The sequence below is a fragment of the Humulus lupulus genome, chromosome 9 (assembly GCF_963169125.1).
Source record: "Humulus lupulus chromosome 9, drHumLupu1.1, whole genome shotgun sequence".
Taxonomy (NCBI): domain Eukaryota; kingdom Viridiplantae; phylum Streptophyta; class Magnoliopsida; order Rosales; family Cannabaceae; genus Humulus; species Humulus lupulus.
The window spans coordinates 173,388,927-173,411,238 of record NC_084801.1 but is presented as its reverse complement, the minus strand read 5'-3'; the positions used below and the strand labels follow the sequence as shown (position 1 = coordinate 173,411,238).

The 22,312-nt window shown below is 32.7% G+C and overlaps 2 protein-coding genes across 2 annotated transcripts; one reads left to right on the top strand and one right to left on the bottom strand.

Moving 5' to 3' along the window:
• The first annotated feature begins 13,242 nt into the window (after positions 1-13,242).
• LOC133801151 (uncharacterized) lies at positions 13,243-14,312 on the top strand. Its single transcript, XM_062239307.1, has one exon. The coding sequence runs from the start codon at positions 13,378-13,380 to the stop codon at positions 13,930-13,932; it is 555 nt and encodes a 184-aa protein (XP_062095291.1). The 5' UTR covers positions 13,243-13,377; the 3' UTR covers positions 13,933-14,312.
• A 576-nt stretch (positions 14,313-14,888) lies between these two features.
• Positions 14,889-21,700, bottom strand: LOC133801150 (tRNA (cytidine(32)/guanosine(34)-2'-O)-methyltransferase). Its single transcript, XM_062239306.1, has 13 exons — positions 21,482-21,700; positions 20,476-20,550; positions 20,058-20,116; positions 19,870-19,963; positions 19,323-19,372; positions 19,022-19,071; positions 18,498-18,606; positions 17,988-18,048; positions 17,852-17,904; positions 17,111-17,203; positions 16,334-16,397; positions 15,874-15,981; positions 14,889-15,339 (listed from the first exon to the last, which is right to left on the bottom strand). Exons 3-13 carry the CDS (start codon positions 20,082-20,084, stop codon positions 15,095-15,097), a joined length of 954 nt encoding a protein of 317 aa, XP_062095290.1. The 5' UTR covers positions 20,085-20,116; positions 20,476-20,550; positions 21,482-21,700; the 3' UTR covers positions 14,889-15,094.
• Between the last annotated feature and the right edge of the window lie 612 nt (positions 21,701-22,312).

The window sequence follows — 22,312 nt, the reverse complement described above, 5'->3', positions numbered from 1 at the left end:
AGTCTTTATGTTTTCTTATGAAATTATGTATATGATTTTGTGTTAGATTTTCCTTGCTGGGCATTAGGCTCATTCCTTTCTGTTTTATGTGCAGGAAAATAAGCTTTAGAGGCGGTAAGATTCGTGACGCTTGGAGGATGTGTATCGATGATGAATGGAGTCAAGGGGCCGAGCGTTAATTGATTCGAGGATGTAGTTTCGGTTTTATGTCTTTTTATATGTATTTTCCGCACTAATTATGTAATGTTTTATTATTTTAAATTATGTTTTTGTTTTAAAGACAATGGGATCCCATATTCGTTTTGGTATTTACTTTGTAAATAACTCTTATTTTGCAAGTTATTCAATAAATTATGGTATTTTCGTAAAAATGTAAGTTTTATGTATAGTTTCGTTAATGGTCCAAATAGTCTAGAGTAGTGGGTCATTACACTATACCCTTAACAAATTTGACACGGAAGCAACAGAAATTTGTATGGACAAAGAAGTGCGAAGAAAGCTTCCAAACATTAAAAGACAACCTCATATCAGCCCCAGTTTTATGCATCCCAAACGATAAGGGAAAGTTTGTAGTGTATTGCGACGCGTCGATGCAGGAACTTGGATGCGTTTTGATGCAAGACAAAAAAGTGGTCGCATATGCCTCGAGATAGCTAAAGGAGTACGAGCAGCGGTACCCAATCCATGACCTAGAATTAGCAGCGGTGGTTTTCGCTATAAATATTTGGATGCACTATCTGTACGGAGAAAAGTGCAAAATATATACGAACCACAAAAGTCTAAAGTACTTCTTTACACAGAAGGAGCTCAATATGAGGCAACGGAGGTGGCTGGAGTTAGTAAAGGACTATGATTGTGAGATCTTGTATCATCTGGGAAAGGCTAATGTCGTAAAAGACGCACTTAGTAGGTGGAGCTACGGAAGCTTATCAATACTTAAGGGGATAGCTCAACACTTACAAGATGATATTAAGAGGTCTGGAATTAAGATAATAACTGGACAACTAGCTGACCTCACGATCAAGTCAACACTAATGGAGGAAATAAAGGAGAAACAACAAGAAGACAAGTTTCTTCTTAAGATGAAGGCAACACTACAAAGCTTAGGGAATGTTGATTTCTCCTTGACAAAAGAAGGCATGCTACGATATAGGAACCGAGTATGTGTGCCAGAAAGTGGAGGATTAAGAGAAAGTATTATGAAGGAAGCGCACACTACTCCATATTCACTTCACCCGAGATCGACCAAGATGTACAACGATGTCAAGACAATGTACTGGTGGCCAGGGATGAAGAAAGACATAGCAGAATTTGTAGCAAAATGCCTTAGGTGTCAACAAGTTAAGGCTGAACATCAAAGACCCGCTGGAACTTTGCAACCATTAGAGATTCCCGAATGAAAATGAGAAGATATAGCTATGGACTTCGTGACGTGATTACCAAGGACCACCAAGCAACATGACTTTGTTTGGGTGATAGTAGCAAGACTTACAAAATATGCTCACTTCTTGCTAGTAAGAACAGTTTATAACGCTGAGCAGTACACAGAGCTTTATGTGGCGGAGATAGTGAGACTACATGGAGTTCCAAAGATGATAGTCTCTGATAGAGGATCATTATTCACATCAAAGTTATGGGAAGGTTTACAACGTGCAATAGGCACTAAGTTAAAATTAAGTACGACATTTCACCCTTAAATTGATGGTTAGTCAGAACATACCATACAAATATTAGAAGATATGCTGAGGGCATGTGCATTAGACTTCCCAGGTGCATAGAGCAAGTATCTTCCATTAATAGAATTCTCTTACAACAACAGTTATCAAGCAACGATGGGCATGGAACCTTATGAGATGTTATATGGACGGAAATGCTGATCACCACTTCATTGGTATGAGGTTGGTGAAAGAAGATATTTAGGACCCGAGGCTGTAAGAGAAGCAACTGAGGCAGTAGAAGAGATAAGACAATGAATGATTGTCGCTCAAAGTCGCCAGAAGAGCTATGCCGACGCTAAGAGGTGGATTGTTTCAGTAGACGATCAAGTCTTTCTCAAGGTTTCTTCGATGAAGTTGATTATGCGTTTCGGAAAGAAAGGAAAGTTAAGCCCGAGGTTTGTAGGTCCTTTTGAGATATTGGACAAAGTAGGTCATGTAGCATATCGGTTGGATTTACCGCCATCATTAGCTGAAACGCATACCATTTTTCATGTATCGATGTTGAGGAAATACATATCAGATCCATCCCATGTGCTCAATTACAAGGCTTTGGAGTTAAAACAAGATTTCAGTTATGAAAAACCGCCAGTACACGTTCTAGAGTGGGGAACTAAGGAGTTAAGGTCCAAAAGTGTCCCTATGGTTAAAATATATGAGGGACGAGGCAGTTGCTGCAGCAGCAGCAGGGGTAGTAGTAGTAGGTAGTAGCAATAGCAGTAGTTGCAGCAGCAGCGGTAGTAGTAGTAGGTAGTAGCAATAGCAGTAGTTGTAGCAGTAGCAGTAGTAGCAGTAGCAGTAGTAGTAGCAGTAGCAGTAGCAGCAGTAGTAGTAGCAGCAGCAGCAACAGCAACAGCAGTAGCAGTAGCAGTAGCAGTAGCAGTAGCAGTAGCAGTAGCAGTAGTAGTAGTAGTAGTAGTAGTCGTGGTAGTAGTAGTCGTGGTAGTGGTAGTAGTCGTGGTAGTGGTAGTGGTAGTGGTGGTGGTGGTGGTGGTAGTGGTAGTGGTAGTGGTGGTGGTTGGTGGTGGTAGTGGTAGTGGTAGTGGTAGTGGTAGTGGTAATGGTAGTTTTAGTCGCAGTGGCAGTAGCAGCAGTAGTAGTAGCAGTAGTAGGAGTGTAGGATTACCAGCTGCAGTAGTAGTTTAGCTTTCGTGGATATTGGTCAAAGCCAGGATTTAGATAGAAACTCGTAGAAACAGTTATGGATTTTATAAGTTTAACCTGTGGGTTAGAAATATTAATTTTAACATAAGGTTTGATTAATATAGTTGGTCCTAGAAATATTATTTATTATAAACCTAAGGTTTAGATAGAATAATTAAGAATGTGACACTTGTCACATGTATGATTATTAAGGATTTAAGCATTTTGGATGAATAAATTAATAAAGGATAGATCTAGAAGGTCTAGAACCTCCCCTCATCTGTTAGGATCACATTTTACTCAGTCAAAGTGGTTTAAACAAATTCAAGTGTGCTGAAAGTGTGCAAAAACGTGTTTAAAATATCAGCGTATGCCGATATATCGCAGCTATAGGGGTTGATATATCGCCTATGTTGATACGGAAAACACGTCGACTTCGCACGAGCGAAACCACAAACCCTCGGGATTATGGTGTAGGCGATATATCGGCTCCAATAGCCATTTTTTAATCTTCGTGAAATCCGAAACTAGAAACAGCCCTCAACAACTTTGACTCGTTCCTGAACATTTTTGACCGAGTTCTGGGCATCTGTTGAGCAAAAAGTGTATTTTTAATCATTTATTTATTCATTGAAATGGGAGTTAGTTTCACTCCTTGAACTCTATAAATAGGACCCTTCACTCAGCCATTCTCTTCATCATTCAAGCATATTTCAGTGCCTTCAAGCTGCTAAGTTCGTTCTAGAGAGAAACACTAGGGTTTTGGGGTTAAAAGCTTTCAAATCTAAGATTTTCTAAACACTTGGGAAGTAAAATTTTGTGTGATTTTAGTGTTTGAGGTATAGATCAAAGCTCTAAGCTATCTAAGGTACCTTTAATCTTCAGGTTTAGTCCATTTCCATTCTTCTTATTCTTTCCTTTTATTTCAAAACCTAACTTGTTGTAATGACTTTTGGCTAGTTGTTAAAACTTAAGGTTTTTGGTACGTCTTTATTCTAATGGTTTAGATCTTCTTTTCATCTTCTTTTCTCTAGAGGACTTATGGTTTCTTATGTTTTGTTTTAGGAGGTTCCAATCCCACTCTTGTCTCCAATATCTCGGTTTTTTGTAAGGAAAATTAGATAGTTTAGTTTATGATCTAGGCTATGTTTTTGTATGACCTAACATTTCAGGTACAATAAATGGGTAAGTGTGCCTGGACATAAGGTGTCCAATGATGTATGACAGACTTATGTCCGGTAGGCTCGGTTGCCAAAATTGTATGACGAACCTAAGTTGATGTCCGGTGTATGATGGACTTTTTCCGGTGTATGACGGACCTAATTGCCACCCCTATAAGCACTTATCTTTTTATTATATCTGACTTGTTATTATGACCTATAGTTATGATTATGATCTATGACCTATAGTTACAATTATGATTTATGACCTATGATTTATGACTATGATTATGACTTAGATTATGATTTATGATTAGGACTTAGGCTATGATATGACCTATGGTTTTGTGATATGATATGATTAGTATAAATAAGTTTTTGTTATGAATCTTGTGTAATTTAGGATATGTTGATTAAATGATTATATGACTAACTCTTGTTTGTATTTTCCTTGCTGAGCTTAGAAGCTCACCCCTTATGATGTTGTAATTTCAGGAAATTAAAGATAGAAAGGTCGGTGGCGAATGAGACCTAGGAGCTTCGTGATGTACTCATGGGGACCATATAATCGAGGAAGATCAAGCGGGCCTATTTATTTTTAATAAAGCATGTTATTTTTTTTTAAGTTTTATTTAATGTTTCTCATTTTTATATAAAGACAGTTATTTTATTTTTGTAAAACCATGGATCCATATATTTTTATTTTAAGTTTTATTCAATAAAAGAGCAATGTTTATGATTATGATTCAACGTTATGTTCTCAATAATTTATGAGAAATTAGGATGTTACAGTAACATATTAAAGTATGGAATCTTTAATGAATGGTTACTAGTGCGGTTTACTAATCATACAGAACGCAAGTGATCTAGATTTGGATTACTATTATGGATAGACATCTTAGTAAAGGTGTTGTATATAATAGAGATTATATATAACAGGACCGATAAGTATTAATTATCTTTATACACTTGTCGTTTGACATAAAGATTTGATTCTTATCATAATAGATGATAATTCGCTGATGGGTCTAAATCCTGAGTATTCATGAACTTATGTTTGTGTTTATTGGATCTTTTGATTCACTCGTTAATGTTTCTTAGTATAATGAGGCTAATGAATTTTGTTTTGGAGATTCAATATCACGAATGGCTGTGAACATGAATTACAATAATGGTATCCATACTTTCCTAACTGATCGAATATTGGTTCCCTTGAGGGTTAATTTTGGAATTGAATAGTTATTGAGCTCAAATCTATAATTTGATTATAGATTAATTATTCACTAGTGAATTAATGGTACTTAAGGATCAATAGGTAATTAGAAGGGTAAAACTATAATTTTGACCAGCTCTAATTAACGAACCAATAAATGGAGGACAAAAATACATTTATTGATTATATAAATGGACTACAAGAGAAAACTATGTAAATATAATTCTATAAATACTTAGAGTGCAATTCCATATTTATAGTGGAGTAATCATGGAATTAATAAGTAAGATTATAGGATTAAAGAGTTTAATTAATAATATAGTATATTAGAGCTTCGTATTATAGGTCCATGGTCCCCAGATCACGTTTGTCCTACACTGTCAAGGGTAAGGATGTCAAAAGAAAGATTTGCAGAGATAATGACTTAATTGCAAAGGAATTAGTTTTCCAGCGCATGAAAATAATTATGTGATAGTTATAGGTAATTGATTAATTATGAATTAATTATTTAACTACATTGTTTTTATTTTGAAAAACTATAGGTTAAAATTAATATTAATCTTGTTTGGATTAATATATAAAGAGAGAATAATAAATATCTTATTTAGACTATGATTTTTATTTATTTATTTATTTAAAACTGATATTTTAAGATAAGGTTAATTTTGAATTAACTAATATTTATTTTGGGGTAAATATATTGTCTTAAATATGAATTAAATAAACAAATGAGAAAATTAGGGATAACCCTAATGGTGTGGTTGACACACTCACTATACAGTGAGTGTGGCGCCACACATAGGGATTTTCTGTCATTGGGATTTGAATTTTGAATTTCAAATAATTTGTTTATTTAATTATTCTTTATTAAATATAATTTAAATTAAATAATTAAATAAGGTTATAACTGATCCGTTTTATTTAAATAAAATAAATATTAATTAAATTAGTTAATTATCTGTATAAACTTAAAAATAAACGATATTTTTCAAGCAATTGTTTTTCATAGATTGTCAGACTCTCTCTCTGAGACAGAAGCGATAGTTTTCCTAAACCATAAAACTATTCAATTTATCTTATCTCTATCAAACCGATCTCATATGTTGAGTACTTCTAGAGAGTCATAAATCAACATTTTGAATCCTACGTGCCCACACACGTCCTTGTGTGTTTCAGGATTGGTCTGGAAGATCAATGTGTGAGCTTTCAGAACTTGGATAGGTTGATCATGGATTTTATACAAAAAGATCTGAGAACACTTGATAGGCTACAAGAGGTAATCTCTAATCTGATTGTATGTGATTTAATATATGTGTGTGTGTGTGTAACACCCTAAATTCTAGCTATAATTGTAGAAAAGAAAGATGTTGAAAAATAAATGTAATAAATCGTAAAATGTGTTGCTTTTTTTATTGATAATTTAAAATAAACATAACCCGGGTTTAAGAAAAATAAAAAATAGTCTTTACAATCAAATAAAAATAAAACAAGGCAACATTTAATCATGAAGTTCATAATTTCCCAAGAAAATAACACGCGGTTATACGGCCCCCACATATTCACACCAATCTTGCTATTGGGAATCCGCCCGCCCACTACTAAGGCAAAGCTGAATGCTATGGTAAAGCCCACTGCTAAGGCAAAGGCTACTACTAAGGCAAAGATGACTACCAAGACAAAGTTGAATGCTAAGGCAAAGATGACTGCTAAGGTTACCATTCAATCTGATTGCTTAAGTCAATTTTCAAACTGACTATTAAGGCAAAGTTGAATGCTAAGGTAAAGCCCACTGCTAAGGCAAAGGCTACTACTAAGGCAAAGATGACTACTAAGACAAAGTTGAATGCTAAGGCAAAGATGACTGCTAAGGTTACCATTCAATCTGATTGCTTAAGTCAATTTTCAAACTGATTGCTAAGGTTATCATTTAATTCAACAAATCAATTATAACATCCAACTCGGGTGTTAAATCAACATAACATCCAACCACTCAAGAACTTTATTCTTTTTAAGTGATTAACAAAACAGAAATTTGAGTTATACTCAGACACACTTGCTTATATTCGAATCAATATCCTAGCACTTGGGGACAAGACTTGCATTCAAATTCACAATCAGCAAGTAACATTCGACAACTAAATTTAAGTGCTCCCAATGCATTCTAGAGCTCAAATTTGAATGCTCTGTCAAATTCAAGCTAAGTACTCATTACCCCACGCATCTAAGGATTAAATGTCTAACTTATGTGCCCAAGTGCTCATGACAGGATATTCACTCAACTGCTATCCGAGTACTCATTACCACAAGCTCTTCAAGAACACCAAGCCACAATGATAAGACTCAACTCATAAATAGAGTGAAGTGAAATCAAATTTTCATAACTTGAAAACTACACTCGTCTATTAAGTTCAAGTGCTTCAGCAAAATCCAATTATGAGTGCTGAGTAATAAAAGTAATTCTATTGCTTAAAAATAGCTCTCGTAAAACGCCGAAATAACCCTCAATTTGAAGCAAATACAACACAAGGGACAAGACAACAATCTGATGCAAGTCAATTACCCACAATGCCCACATCACTCGCTTACATTGTTCTAGAATGCTTCAAACTAAGGGCATATGTCCAACACTAGGTATTAGTGCCATCAATCAACCCTGGACCAGGAAACTCTTAACATGATATACTTAGCTAAAAAGATTGGTTGATTTAAAGCCACTGGAACAAACTCTTCCTAAGACACGACTGTTATACTCAATACTCAAAGTCACATTCTGATTCCCAAACCCTTGTTGATCTCTTAGATCCCATACTTTATTTCTACACTTTATATATTACTTGTTATTTCACTCTTCCTGCTGTTTTATTTACAAGATTACTGACTTGATCTTCGGAGTGCCTTCAGCTGGCACCACCCTGGTGTCCCAAGGTTTCCTGGTTACTTGTTTGTCTTTGTTCTACAAGTTGTCAATGCCATGACAGTCGATTTCTTTTATTGAAGATTTCAACTTCTACATTAATAATTTGTAAACTTTTTTAAAAAAAACACTCCATATTTATGATTATGCCACTTCGTATTTTTGTAATTTTTTTAAAACTCTATATTTTTAGTATTTTTTTCTTAAATCTTAGACATTTTTGTAAAATTTCCTAAACAATATGACACACGTGACATAAACATAATGTTTGGAAAGACAAACAAAAATGCAAGCAAAAGAAGATTACATGTACCAAATTCTTAAGGATTTCCTAAAATGTGGTTACTCTCTTTAGAATTCTTACTAAAAGCCCATTCCCCGATGAGCGTCAATCAAGCACACCACTATTATACTAGGCGGGGTCTCTCTAATCTCTTATATATTTCCTAAGCATAGACAGGCCAGGCCTATGCCTAGGGCCCCCAAATAAAAAGGCTCAATTTTTTAAAAATGTTATTTTTCATACAAAAAAGTCTCATAATTTTACAAAAATATCATTTTATATATAAATATTATAAAAATACTAAAATTTTCTTTGGGCCCCCAATGCTCACAGGTCGGCCATGTATATATACAGTTACACTTTCACACCTTAACATTACACACAGTTATGGAAAATCATTTTAATTTAGTGGGACTCATTTAAACTAAACATAATTGGTTAAAAAAATTTACCACATAAGTGTGTGTAGTAATTAATGTGTCCCTAATATTTTATACAAACTAAACATAAACGCTATGAAAAATGTGTGCACATATCATTACTCTTTCTATGTATTGTATATTAAAGTTCTAATTGGTTAGCGCCACCTTAATATGCCAAGACATTTAGACCATCTCCAATGGGAGATGAAAATATTGTGTTATATTTGGTACAAAATATCAATATGTAATATATTTGACACAATATTTAGCACTGTGCTCACATGCACAATTGTAAAAGTTGATGCAAAAATTAATATTTCATTCATTCGCATTTTATATTTATTGAAAATATACAAAAAGTAATAATTTTACTTTATATTTTATTGTTGATAGATAAAGATAATAATAAAATAATAAGGTTAAAAGTCTAGCATTTAATGTTGATAGATAAAAATAATAATAAAATAATAAAAAATAGTGTAAAAGTAAATAAAAAAATGTATAATTTATGGTGATGTAAAATATGCATCATGTTATATTGTGGGCCAAATTTGACATAATTTTTAACATGTGCCAAATGCCCCACAACTTTTGGCACTCCATTAGAGATGCTCTTATGGTCTACTTTTTTCTTTTACTTGTGTAGGTTGCTAGTACCTACATTCGATCAATTCAATGTAGATTCAAACTACAATATCTAATTTGCAAATTTAGTATAGGATTCGAAAACTGTATTTTTTAAATAAATAACCATATTTTTTAAATTCTGACACCATATTTTTTTTTAAAAGACTTGCAAAGACAGTAAATTTCTTATTAGACATTACAAATATATATAATATATAATATTTTGAAGGAGAAAAAAAACCCTATAATTTTACTATACAATAGTTTTCAAAAGTGAAATGGGTTTATTTATCTTTTTTTGAAGGTTGAGACCTTTGAAGAATCCAAAGCATGCTAAATAGAAATTGAACCCATTCTCGAGAGCTGTATTATCGTGTTTTTGTTTGATTTAAGATATTGCTACATTTTATAGCACTGTTATGGGGCCTATTTGTGATATCAAATATACACATAGATCATCATTAGTAATGCATTATGTCATATATTTTATACAAATGATTATCATCATCAATATATAGGTAATACATAATAATACAAAGTGGAAACAATCGAACCGCACTATTCTCTATTAAATATATCTTTATATATATATATATGGAATTTTCTATTATATATATTGTAATCACCATTGACCGCCGATATATATAATTTATCTTCATTTTATAGAATACTTTTGTGGATGTATAGATAAATCATGTAGATCATGTTAACGGGTTGTTGGCAATATATAAATATATATATATATATATATATTTATACATATGTAGCATTAATATTTGTGCTTAAGGTGCATGTATGTAGCATCATCTCTTTTCGATTTTCTACAAAGCCATTCCATAATGTCAATGTTCTTTATTTGATCAATCTAAATGCAATTATAAAAGTAACATGCTTTTTAGCAAAAAATTATTCAAAAAATTTAAAGGAGATTATATATTACCTTCAACTAAATAATAAACCAAACTCAATGTGCTAAAGTCAACATACTCTCATTGGTGAGTGATGTGAAGAGCTTAACTACTATAACTATAGGAACAAATCCCGTGAGAGTGATCATTAATATATTTTCTTGTGATTATTAGTCTCTAAAATAATAAACCAAAAAAGCAATTCCATTGACAAAATAGGTTCCTTTTGCCAATCAGCTAAGCTAATCCTATATTTCAAAAAAGTACCTATCATTCATATATAGTGTTCAACATTGTTCTCATTCTCATCTTTATATTTTTTTCGTTATATTCAATGAAATTTCTATGTTATTTAATTATGATATGATATGGCATTTAAATTTGTACTCATATATATATTATACATTGGTTTATAATATGTGTATAACAAGGCTCCTATTTCTTTTTCTTTTCTTTTTTGGTCATATTTCAAGTATTTACGCTCAACATTATTGAAAATAATTTAGACAAATCACCACTTGAACTCAACTTATTATTAAATATTTAACTCATTTTTTTCTTCTATTTTCTAAAATTTTAAATGATGCGTATAAACTTAAGTGGCATGATGGGTTAGGGAGGCCCTCAATTTTTTTGTAACAATAATTGCAGGTTAATGCATATAAATTTATATATATATATATATATATAAATTTATACATTAATATTAAGGGAAGTTTCATGACCAAAAATTCACCAAATTTTATAGTTTTAGGAAAATTTTGCAATATATATATATATATATGTATAAGACTTCTTAATTGTTATTATCCATGACCATATAAATTACTAAACAAGTTTTTTTCTGATGAATAATTATAATAATGATGAAAATATATAAAATCAATAATTTTAAATTTTTTAGATTAATTAAGTAATAAACATTAATTGGAAAGATAATGTTCACATTAATTTAAAAAAAAAAATTTCTCATGGAATGGATAAAATGAATGAATCAAGAATGAAGAACGAATATTAAATAAGATGTTTTTATTCTTTATTTAATAAATATATGACTATCATATCATCAAGTAGCTCTTCCAAAAGTTTGAAAAAGTAACCATTTATGAATAATAATCATTAAGAGTGCCTCATATATAAATATATATATATCTTAAAATTTCATGTTTTTTTACATAATATAAGTATACATGCAAATATATTGAGGATGGCTAGTGCCATTTTTTCACTCATATTTTTCATTTCTCAAATCCAATAATCAATAATGACTCTTAAAACAACACTAACAATAACAATAAGTAGTTTTGGGTAAGGTATTTATACTATTATAACATATAGGTTTGCATTTAAGTATTGCTTTATAGCATATTTAGTGTCGCCACATATCATGTAATGTTAGGCACCATATAGTACCTCATGGTAATATTCTTTGGATGTTTTTTAAAAGACTAATAATCGGTTCAATTTTATAGGAATTTGTACATACACATATAATTCTAAACAGAATATATATATAATATAATTTTATATTATTTATTATAATCGATCTAATTACTTTTTTTTACTTAGTATCACTAAAATTTTGTTTTTGTAACATTTTAGAGTAAATGTTACTAACTATATAATGTCACTAATTGACATTTCTGTTTGTAGCAAGTGATTACTAATAATGCAACAACCAACCTCCAAGAGTACTATATCATATATTGCATAGTAACAAACTATATAAAAAGATAAACATGATAAAAGTATAAAAAAGAGTTTTTGACCAAGGAGTGCACTCCAAGTATGGGGAACTGCGTGAAGGCTTTTTACTAGCAGTTAGTCAAAAAGAACCATCCTAGACAGTAGAATCTGCTTAAACACCAATTCCTTCTGCAAAAGGAGACTATACATACAGACCTATAAATATATATATATATATATATATATAACGAAAAAAAAAAAGAAGAAAAAAGTTCGAATTCCCTAATATTCACGCCAAGCCCACATTCTGGCCCCTCACCCTAATATATTCAGACAGATTCTCTCTCTCTTTTTCTCCCTGATCTAAAACCACAAGGGCCCATTATTAATTCGAGAGTTTTTGATTCTAAAAGCTAGAATAGAGAAAGAGGAGAGAGAGAGAGAGATCCATTTATGATATATAATCAAGTATGTGTAGGACCTAGACGACAACATTAAAAGCGATGCCCTGATGAGAAGGGTATCAAATGTTTAAATAAAAATGAAATTAAATTAAAAGAAAAAATAAATTGCACCCTTTTCTCATCTCTAGCTACTCTTTCCGGCTCCACACACCACCACCACATTACTACTCTCTTTTCCTTTTGACCACAATTTGTTTTCCTAATCTCGTAATGTCTTTACAAATTCAATTTTTTCTCTTGATGTGCGTAATATGTTTATTTTACTGATGATCCACTGTTTCAGATAAGCACAAAATCGTAGTGTTATAGTATGTATATGTATCTATATATATACTAATACTAGTATATTTCTTCTTATAACTAGTCCAAAGAAGATAGAGAATTATATTAATTAATACGGTCAATTGTATTGGTACTATTGACTATAAGACTTATGAGCCAAAATTAAGTTAAGACCAGTGTGAGTAATGAAATTACTAGTCAATATGCTCCAAAGAGTATAGTAAAGTACGCCACGTGCATTTCATATGCATGGCTCATGCACGTATACGAATGGTAATGCTGTGATTGCGTGACCCAAAATCTTTGCTAGCTAGCTATTCGCTATATATATATATATATATATTCATTAGTCAAACAAACCTATACTTTCCACAAAACACCCAAGACTACCACCTATATATATACACCATATATTATTTCCCATAAGAAACCCCAATCCTCTCTCTCTCTCTCTCTCTCTTTACTTTTCCTCTCTTTATTTCCTTTACAATATATTAAATCATCATAAATAATACACACATATATAGACCCTATATATTTCCAACTGTCTTCACTTATTTATGGTCACAATTTTCTTCTCTCATTATAAATATTTGATTAATCTCTCAAGTCTCAACTCCTTCTTTTCCTCCCCTAAAACCTTCAATATATTTGGTTGGTTATTACAAAATATGTCAAGAAAAGACAGAAGGGTGAATTTCAGTCCTGAAGTGAACACTATGCCAATGAGCGATTTTCTCAAACGCAGTGTCTCATACAGAGCATCATCATCGCCGGGAAGAAGCCGGAAAAGGGCTGCGGCGGTGGCGGCGGCCGGCGGGATTTGGAGTAGTTTTAGGCTGCAGCCAAAGGATTCGAAATACTACTCTCCCATGGGATTTCTCCGTAGCCTCAGGGCTAAGGTGGCTAAAGCAATTCGCTCAATGTCCAACAAGAGAAGGTCTTCAGGTAAAGTCTCAGCATCATCATCATCTTTATCATCTAATTTAACAAGATGTCGTTCGGTATCGGATCCTATGGACTCTCACAGAGCTGAGGCTTTAGAAGATTGCATTGAGTTCTTGAATTCTTCTGCTTCTTTGAAGAGAACTAATTCAGTTTCTTCAAACTATTAGTGTGTCTTGTGGATGAGTAGCTTAGACTTAGATCGATCATGTATATGAAATTAAACAAAAAAAAATATTTGAGCTTTTATCATATTTTTCCTCCTCTTCTTCTTCTTTAAGATGCAGGAAATTGAAATACATCTGGAGTGCAAATTAAACTGTTTTTGTTTGTTTATTATTTTTTCTTTCTCACCACAAAAAAACAAAAAAAAAAACCTTTCTTTAGTACATAAAGATGTTTGGGATTTTTATATGGAATTGAGTGTATATATTTCTCCACTATACATTGAGCTTATTTGTCCATAAATGCAAGTGTTGTAATGTTTCCTTAATTTGGTGTAACCAATTTAGACAAAGTGTTCACCAAATGCTATAATTAATCGATGTCATTTCGTGATAATCACTACTATAATGCCACCTAAAGAAGTTTCAAATTAATTCTAGACATTGACAAAGTTAAAAAAATAAAGGTAAAAACAGAATGAGTAGTAAACTGTAGAGGATGAGAAATTCCATGCAATTTTTTTTTTTTAAAAATGGGTGGAAAAAAGGGGTTCATAATTATGAGAAATGAAAGTTCTTGTCTGGTCTTTCATCACAAGACAACGCTAAAGATACTGACCATTCCTTGAAGGGGTTGGCTTGGCCGTTGATGGTCGTGCCACTTCAGGAAAAGTCATTGTCAGGACCACAGTTACTCAGCCAATTTTTTTAATTTTTTTTTTCACTCAATTGGTTTTTCACTAAAGAAAAAGATGGAAAAGTAAACGAAGTAAGACAGAGGGAACACAATCTCGTTTGATGTTTTGCTTTATTTCAATCTTTTTGACCCACTTCACCAAACACTAGTACTACACAGCTTGCTAAAATGTTGCAATTAGTATAGGGAATCAAGACCCACAACCAAAATAAGAGCATCTAATAATTGTAGACATTATCAGTTATAAGCTGATGGTTTTCCCCACTTTTCATGACAAGATTTTACCATTAACTCAATTGTAACAAAATATTTATCCATAAAAATCAAGTCTTTGAAAATATTAGAGAGTTGAGACATACCCAATAGGCCATTAATAACTCTATATTAAAAACATAACTTAAAGAAGAATATTAGGATTGTGAAAATTTTTGTTGACTTGTGTGGATAAAAAAGATGCAAAGACCGGGCTGATCAAGAATCCAAGGAGTGCTTTTCAAGCTCTTGGATACCCTGACTAGAAGCTTTCTTCATTTCAAGAGCTCTCTTATAGGGAGGAGCAATCGGAGGCTGTACAGGATCCAAGCTCTGGTAGGTGGTTCCCTCTGCAACCTTGGGCAGTGGATATGAACGGTCAGAATCATATCCACTAAGGTCCCCGCAAGCTAGAAATGGTATATACACTTTGTTTGCTCCTTCTAGCCAGCCACTACAACAATCTGCCAAGTGAAAAGTGCCAAAAGCAGGTCACCACAAGTATGAGAAAAGATGAAATATATGAAAAAATATGTTGGTAACCAATGGTGACAATACTGCTCAGAGATAAGGACTTGGGCTCCACATATTGGTCCCCTGTTCTATCTCTGACGGTAACTATCACCGGTGGTGACCAACAGCACAATCCCCATACAATCAATATTGAGAACAGAAGTAAATGAGACTAACAGTACAAATAAACTATTGAGAACAGATGTAAATGAGACTAACAGTACAAACAAACTACGATCCAGTTCAAAATGTACTAACTGGTTGCTACTATAATTATTATATATGACAAAATTTCAGGAAAAAGACTCTTTGGATCACCCACAACTTAGATTTGTCTATCTGACTATCTCCAGGCCTCATATCCAGACTCTTTAGCAAAATAATGAACCATCTAACATCACTTACAGTTCTAACTCAGCATGACTAATATATTTGTATTGAATGAAGCTGTTTTATAAAACTTGAATGTGAACAATGGGTATTACCTAAATCATCAGCGCCAGAAGGACTTCCCACCTTTTCTAGTAGACGATGTAGATCTTTTGGGTTAAATCCTTCAGGAGGAGAATAGTTCTCGCAAACTGCAAATGCCTCTGCATAACACATTAAAAAGAATAACTTTGAGTACAATCAGAAGTTCAAACCAAAGACTCCACATTGTAACATCTTGTAAATTTTAAGGCTCATGTGCGCAGAAGTATGTCCCTGAAGGAACTGGCAGATTGACAGTTACAGATGAGTTTTTCAGATTTATTTAACATGGTTTTCTTAGCAGTTAATGCATTTATCACGACCATACTATCTGAGTGGCAGTGTTTTCTCTACTTGATGGAGGGGCCAAATTCAAAGCATGTAAAATTACCAAGGGTAAAATCCCAGAAAAATCCGTACCATGTAAAATTACCAAGAATTTAATTGGAAAGAAAGAATAAAATTTCAGTATACCTATACTAGAATTGCGACTGCTTTTTGGTTTCGCAAAAGTCACTGTAGGAAAAAATAATTTCAGCTGCAACAAGCAAGTAAATTGAAGTTAATATTGGCTATCATCATTCATATAATTTACAAGTAGATTCTACTTCATAGTATTCCCAAAGAACAAACCCTTTAACACGTGTAAAAATAATTAAACATGCATTTACAACAAAGAAACTGGACAATTGAAATAATATGCTGCCGTTATCAGTAAGCATGACAATGAAAACGTAATGGAAATTTCAGTCCCAGATCTGTAGAGGCTTGAACCTTAGACCTTCCCCTTAGTGAGAGTCCATGGAATGAACCACTACACCAACCACCCCTTTGGAGGCTAGAGAGTTTAATGCCTTGGTCACAGCATAAACTGCTGATTTCAATTTCAGTGAAACTGAATATTTGTTGACTGGAACTTGTTTAGCAACTTTAAAGGGAATGAAGCAATAAAGATTAATTCAGAGGTGCATTGGCTAACATATTCTTTGGCCATTGTCTTTATGAATTCACATTAGTGTGCATGTTTAGATGATGACATAAAACTACTAATAAAATATTATTTACAGCCAGAAATAAGTGAATTCTTAACTGCATGCATTTTTTGAACCTAAATAGAATATTTTTATTATTTATTATAATCCTTAACAGGAATAGCAGCAGTTCATCTCCATCTCCATGCAAAGCATCAAGGAAACAAGTTACTAAAAAGATGGAACCCATGTTTCGAGCTTCGGTAATAATTTAATTTACCTGACAGTACATAAGACTTGTATCTTTACCCCGGAATATTTTAGCAATAAATTTACCACCTTCTCTTAGTACATGAGTAACGACTGTTAAACCCTGCATATAAAGTCGGCCAATTTTATCAATCTAATACAGCTTGAAGAATATTCAAAACATTGTTCACAATTTTTAGACCACGAGCTTTGTTAGCTATGCAACAAGAATCCAGAGGAAAATACATATGAAGCACAAACAAACAAAAAAATGACTATCAATGGGGAAAATATATGTACTAAGAAACTAAGGGTAATAGGAATTAGGTTAAAGTCAAAATGAAAAGAGAAAGGTCATATCTTTAAAACATAATGCAAGATCAAACACTTCAATATTTTCTAAAGCCCCCACCATTTCTCAATTAATAATGGTGGTCGGACCTTAAATTGAATGTTCCATCTTATCACAGCATATTTTTAAGTCATAGAGCCTTTGCTTCATAATTTCACACTATGTGAGTCTAACCGTTTGTACTTGTAAACAAGGTGAAATGAACGAGGAGAAAACAAATACATGAAGAAACACTTGCTGCAAACTAATTGAAACAAAAAGGATAAACCACAAATAAACATGGAAGATCCATGTTAAAGGAACTGAAAGATGAGATAAAATAAGATAAACACTCATATTGCTTGTCAAAAAAAAAAACAATTCTCAGTCTCAGTTCCCCTATAAAAAGGGTTTCCATATATGTGAAGAAGGAAAACTTACTGCTAGTATGAGTTGGGATTGAACGAATTCATCCATGTCATGAAGGCCGGTAACTGCAGATCAGAATGAAAAAAGATTAGTAAATAAAGATTACTACTAGAGAAATGAATATGCTGCGACAAATACTGCTGCATACCATCAGGAGCACCATCACACACAACTAGATCTGCCTTGCAGCCATCAAAATGTCTGATCACCTGTAAAAAATGAGAAAGGAGAAAACTTCAAAAGGTTACAATTATAACCATTAATTTTGCAGCAGAAAATCAAAGTTCTTGTCTATACATTCAAAATCCTCCAATATTGTCCTTATTATATAACCAATTTATTATGGATAAAGTGATACACGGCAGGACCGGAAAACAAGATGACCTTAAAAGGAATGTATATTATTATAGTTATTGTCTTAAAAGGAATGTATTTTATATACACTTTGGAATAAAGAAGAAAATCTTATTACATAGTAATTAATTAACTATTGGAGTAGCATGTAGTGATTATTTGACTCTTGAAGTTCTTTTATTCTAATAGTGCCTAGGTGCTATGGAAACAACAAGTGACGGTGACCCATTGAAAATGATTCAAGAAAATGATTCAAAAAAAAACAAAAGGCACAACAAATAAAAGAAAATTAATTGGTGCCTACCCCTTCAATTGTTCGAGCATTTGTTATATCACCTTGTACTTGAATTACACCTTCAATCGGTGCCATGGGCTGTAGATCAATAGCTACAATAAGAGGAAGATCACCATCCCTGCATATCATTGTAGGAATTTATGGTCCTCTCACAAGGCAAGTCACTTGAAGGTGAGTTTGGCATTAAAAATTCTCTACACCATTGTGTAAAATATACAAGATCTTGTTACAATGAAAAAACATAATGATGTGCAAGTTAACAGCAGATGAGTAAGTTTGTTCAAATTGAATGAAAATTAATTTTAAATGCTTGGAACAAGGCTTTCACATTCAATTTTCCATTGCAAATTGTGTAGCTTCACAAAGAATAAACAAATAATATAAAAATCCACCATATATAGAAATCTCCATATAGCAGTCACCAACATAGGCAATTAAATTTTTCATCATGTATCCAGCAAAAGAAAAAAAAAAAAAAAACTCTTCTCATCATGTTCAACTTTATATGCATCTCTACTACTTTATCAACTTACGTAGAGTCAGGAGAAAGCGCTGCTGGGAGATATAGTTTCCTACTCAGAACCTATGCATGAGAAAATAGAAAAAAGGGGCACAGCCAGTTAATGAGCCTTTGCATATTACACCCCAATATATCATGTCCGAGACCTTTTGTGTGACAAAATGCAGAAAATTGTTTCAAATTCAAAACTACGATGAATATGAGAACATGAATCTAGAGTAGATTTTTCAACGAACATTCAGTAGAAGGGAAGCGTAAAAATGAATAAACAAAGGAAAAAGAAATATTCAAATCTATCTATTATAGTATTATACCTGACTCCAGCTACCAGGGGCAGCACAAAGATCTACCACGCGCTTCACTCCTGGAGATAAACAGTAATAAAATTTGTATTAATTATAAAACATATCAACCAGATAGCTTAAGTAAAATTTATGTTGCATTGCTGTAGGCATCCCAAAAAAAAACTGCTTGAAAGTCTTGTTATTTTAAAACACATATGGTAGACCACCACCACCATCATCATCATCATCAATTATTATTATTCCTTTTAATTCTATTTGTCCTAAAAATGAAAAACTAGTCCTTGACATTTATAAAAAAGTACCTTTAGACCTCACTAACAATAAAGAACAGTACAGATAAAAACAAATATTTTCTTTTTGATGAAAGTAATACTTCCTACTAGCAATTAGGCAACTAAATGTAGGGATTACTACTGTTTTATAAATCGTATCTTGATTCCCGAATGAACATGGTAGCATCATTTAGTCTCTCACTATCTCTATTCTAGGATTTTTGTTTTCAAAAAATAAATATAGGAATTCTGGAAAACTAAAACAAGCATTTTAAATTGCTTACCTTCAAATAAGTTGAATTCCTCATCTATCTGAAGAAGCTTAAAGGCACTTCGAGCACGCCAACCTTCTTCTTTGGCTTTTCGATAATAGATATCCTGTAGTTGATTTAGCCAATTACATAAAAATCCTGAAAAACAATAATAAGAGAACTAAAACTTGAATATAAATATATATAAAGAAAAACCGTACCCTCTTATCCCTCGAAGCTTTTCCCATGTCACAATACCAGATAGGATTTTGGATAGGAACTGAAAAACAAAATTTGCGAACATGTTATATTAAAAAGAAATCAGAAAACCAACTTTAAAAGAACTTATACCAATTCAGTACAGTTCAACAAGAACTTCAAGTTTATCTCTACATATAAAACGAAGCAGAATGACCAAGAGAAGGCATCTCAAACTTGAACCAACTAATCACTCTCTCCTTTATTGGGGATGTAAACGGGGCAGGTTTTGCCCTCCACGTGAGGGGCTTGGGCAGCATGACACAGTTTTTGCAAGTTCAATTACTGATTCTATAACATGCTGCCAGCTAGTTTAAAGGTAAGAGAGTAAAAAACAACATAAAAATGGAAAATAGAACGTGAAATAAAACAGATACGCACTGTAATGAAGCCCAAACGAAGTGCCAAGTAATTTGATTTCCGTATAGAGCTCTTAAATTGTCGTAGGAAGCAGAGCTGCAAAGCCAAACACAAATCAACATAGTTATAGAATAAGAAAACAAACTGAGAGTGCAGCTAGGGAAAATATACTAGAACTAGTGCTTGTAATTATGTATGAATTATGAGCACAACAATGTGTATTTATCAGAAGTAGAAGCTTTTAACTAATTAAGTAGGTTTTGCTTGACTGAAGTCACATTAACCTACTAATATATTTAATATATCAAGTAGTTGGAATCATTCAATTGAAAGGAGTAGTATAAACAAGATATGATGGATTACCAGAATCATTACAAAGCATGTTGAGTCATTACCTTTGCATCAGATAAAATGCAGTTGAAAAATATAACTCCCAATATAATAATATGAGAACTGATGCAATCTCCTCTCAAGGAAACAACGCTCACATATGGTTTCCATGAAAATCTGATAAACAACTTGTGTACAAGGGTTAGTTTGGTTGTTTTCGGGTATCTGTTGTGTAGCTACTTAGTTGATATTAGTTACAACTGGTTAATTACAACAATTGACTGTAATAAAATGGGGGGCTGGGAAGTAGAGGGATAAGCAAATTAGATAACAGACAATTCTCCTGTAACTGTGAATCTTTGGATTAAACTCAATTCCATAAGTGACCGACCCATGACTTAGTTTGCCGGAAGGAAGAGGCACTTGCAGGTTCTTTAAATCACTTTTAATAGTTTCTTTGAATCATTTTATCAAACACTTGCAGAGCATTGACTAATAGTTCAAGAGTTCCACGGACCATAATTACCCTACACTACCTTGAATCTCAATACAAACAAACATCCCAGCAAAGTAACCAAGAAACTACTCAATCTCTAGAAACTAATCCGAAAATATTCCAAAGTTCCAGGAAAAAATTTCAGAGAAATATTCAACAATGATATAAAAAAATTAAGAGAGGAAAAGCAAGAAAACTCACCAGAGCAGAGGGGGCTGCCGGGAGAAGAGGATTCAGAGGCGGCTAGGCGTGGCTTGGAGCTTCAGTAGTAGGGTATATGCTATGGAAGTATGGGTTTCACGGGTTGGAGCTTCAGAGTCTGTAGTGCCAGGATATTCAGGGACTGGGACCTCACGATTTTTCAATGCCGCCTCCTCTTCTCACTTCACGGCGGCGTATAGCCTCCTCTCCTCATTTCAAATTTCTTTTCTTTTTTTCTTAAATCGGGTCGGGTTCATTAATAGTTTGCCCCCGATTAGTCCAACCCGACCGGACAGTAGCTTTGTCAACTCAAAGGTAACCTGCCTGCCTGCCCGTTAATAACGAGAGTAAATTACATTTTTACGAGTTTTTTTAACAAGTTTACAAAAATATTTTTTTTTTCATAATAACTTATTTTATAATTTTCTTCAAAAAAATTTAATTTTATAGATTTACTTTATCATATTTTTTTATATAAAAATTGATTTATGTCATAGTTTTACTCTTAATTAAATTTATTTAAATTAAAAGAGTATTTTAGTCATTTAAGTATTTTTCATTTTATTATTTTTTATATTCGTTTCATTATACAATATTGACTTAATATTTTAAAAAAGAAACTTAATTTATTTTATTATTTTTATATTGTTTAATGTTTATTTTTAATAATTTAATGTTACAATTTAAAATCACAAATGCACTTTCACTTTACTATTTTTATTTTTTATCTCTTCAACTTCTCTTCTCGTTGACATATTAATTCTCATCTCTCTTTGTCAAACTTTTTTGGAGAAAACTTCTTATTAAGTTGTCTCCCCTTCAACTCAAAAT

Bases quoted from the DNA above. Each gene is read 5' to 3' on its own strand.
- LOC133801151 (XM_062239307.1), top strand. From the start codon at position 13,378: ATGGTCACAATTTTCTTCTCTCATTATAAATATTTGATTAATCTCTCA.
- LOC133801150 (XM_062239306.1), bottom strand. From the start codon at position 20,084: ATGGGAAAAGCTTCGAGGGATAAGAGG. The intron at 19,964-20,057 runs GTACGGTTTTTC...AATCAACTACAG, and splicing joins AAGCTTCGAGGGATAAGAGG to GATATCTATTATCGAAAAGC. The intron at 18,607-19,021 runs GTAAGTTGATAA...AATGATATGCAG, and splicing joins GCGCTTTCTCCTGACTCTAC to GGATGGTGATCTTCCTCTTA.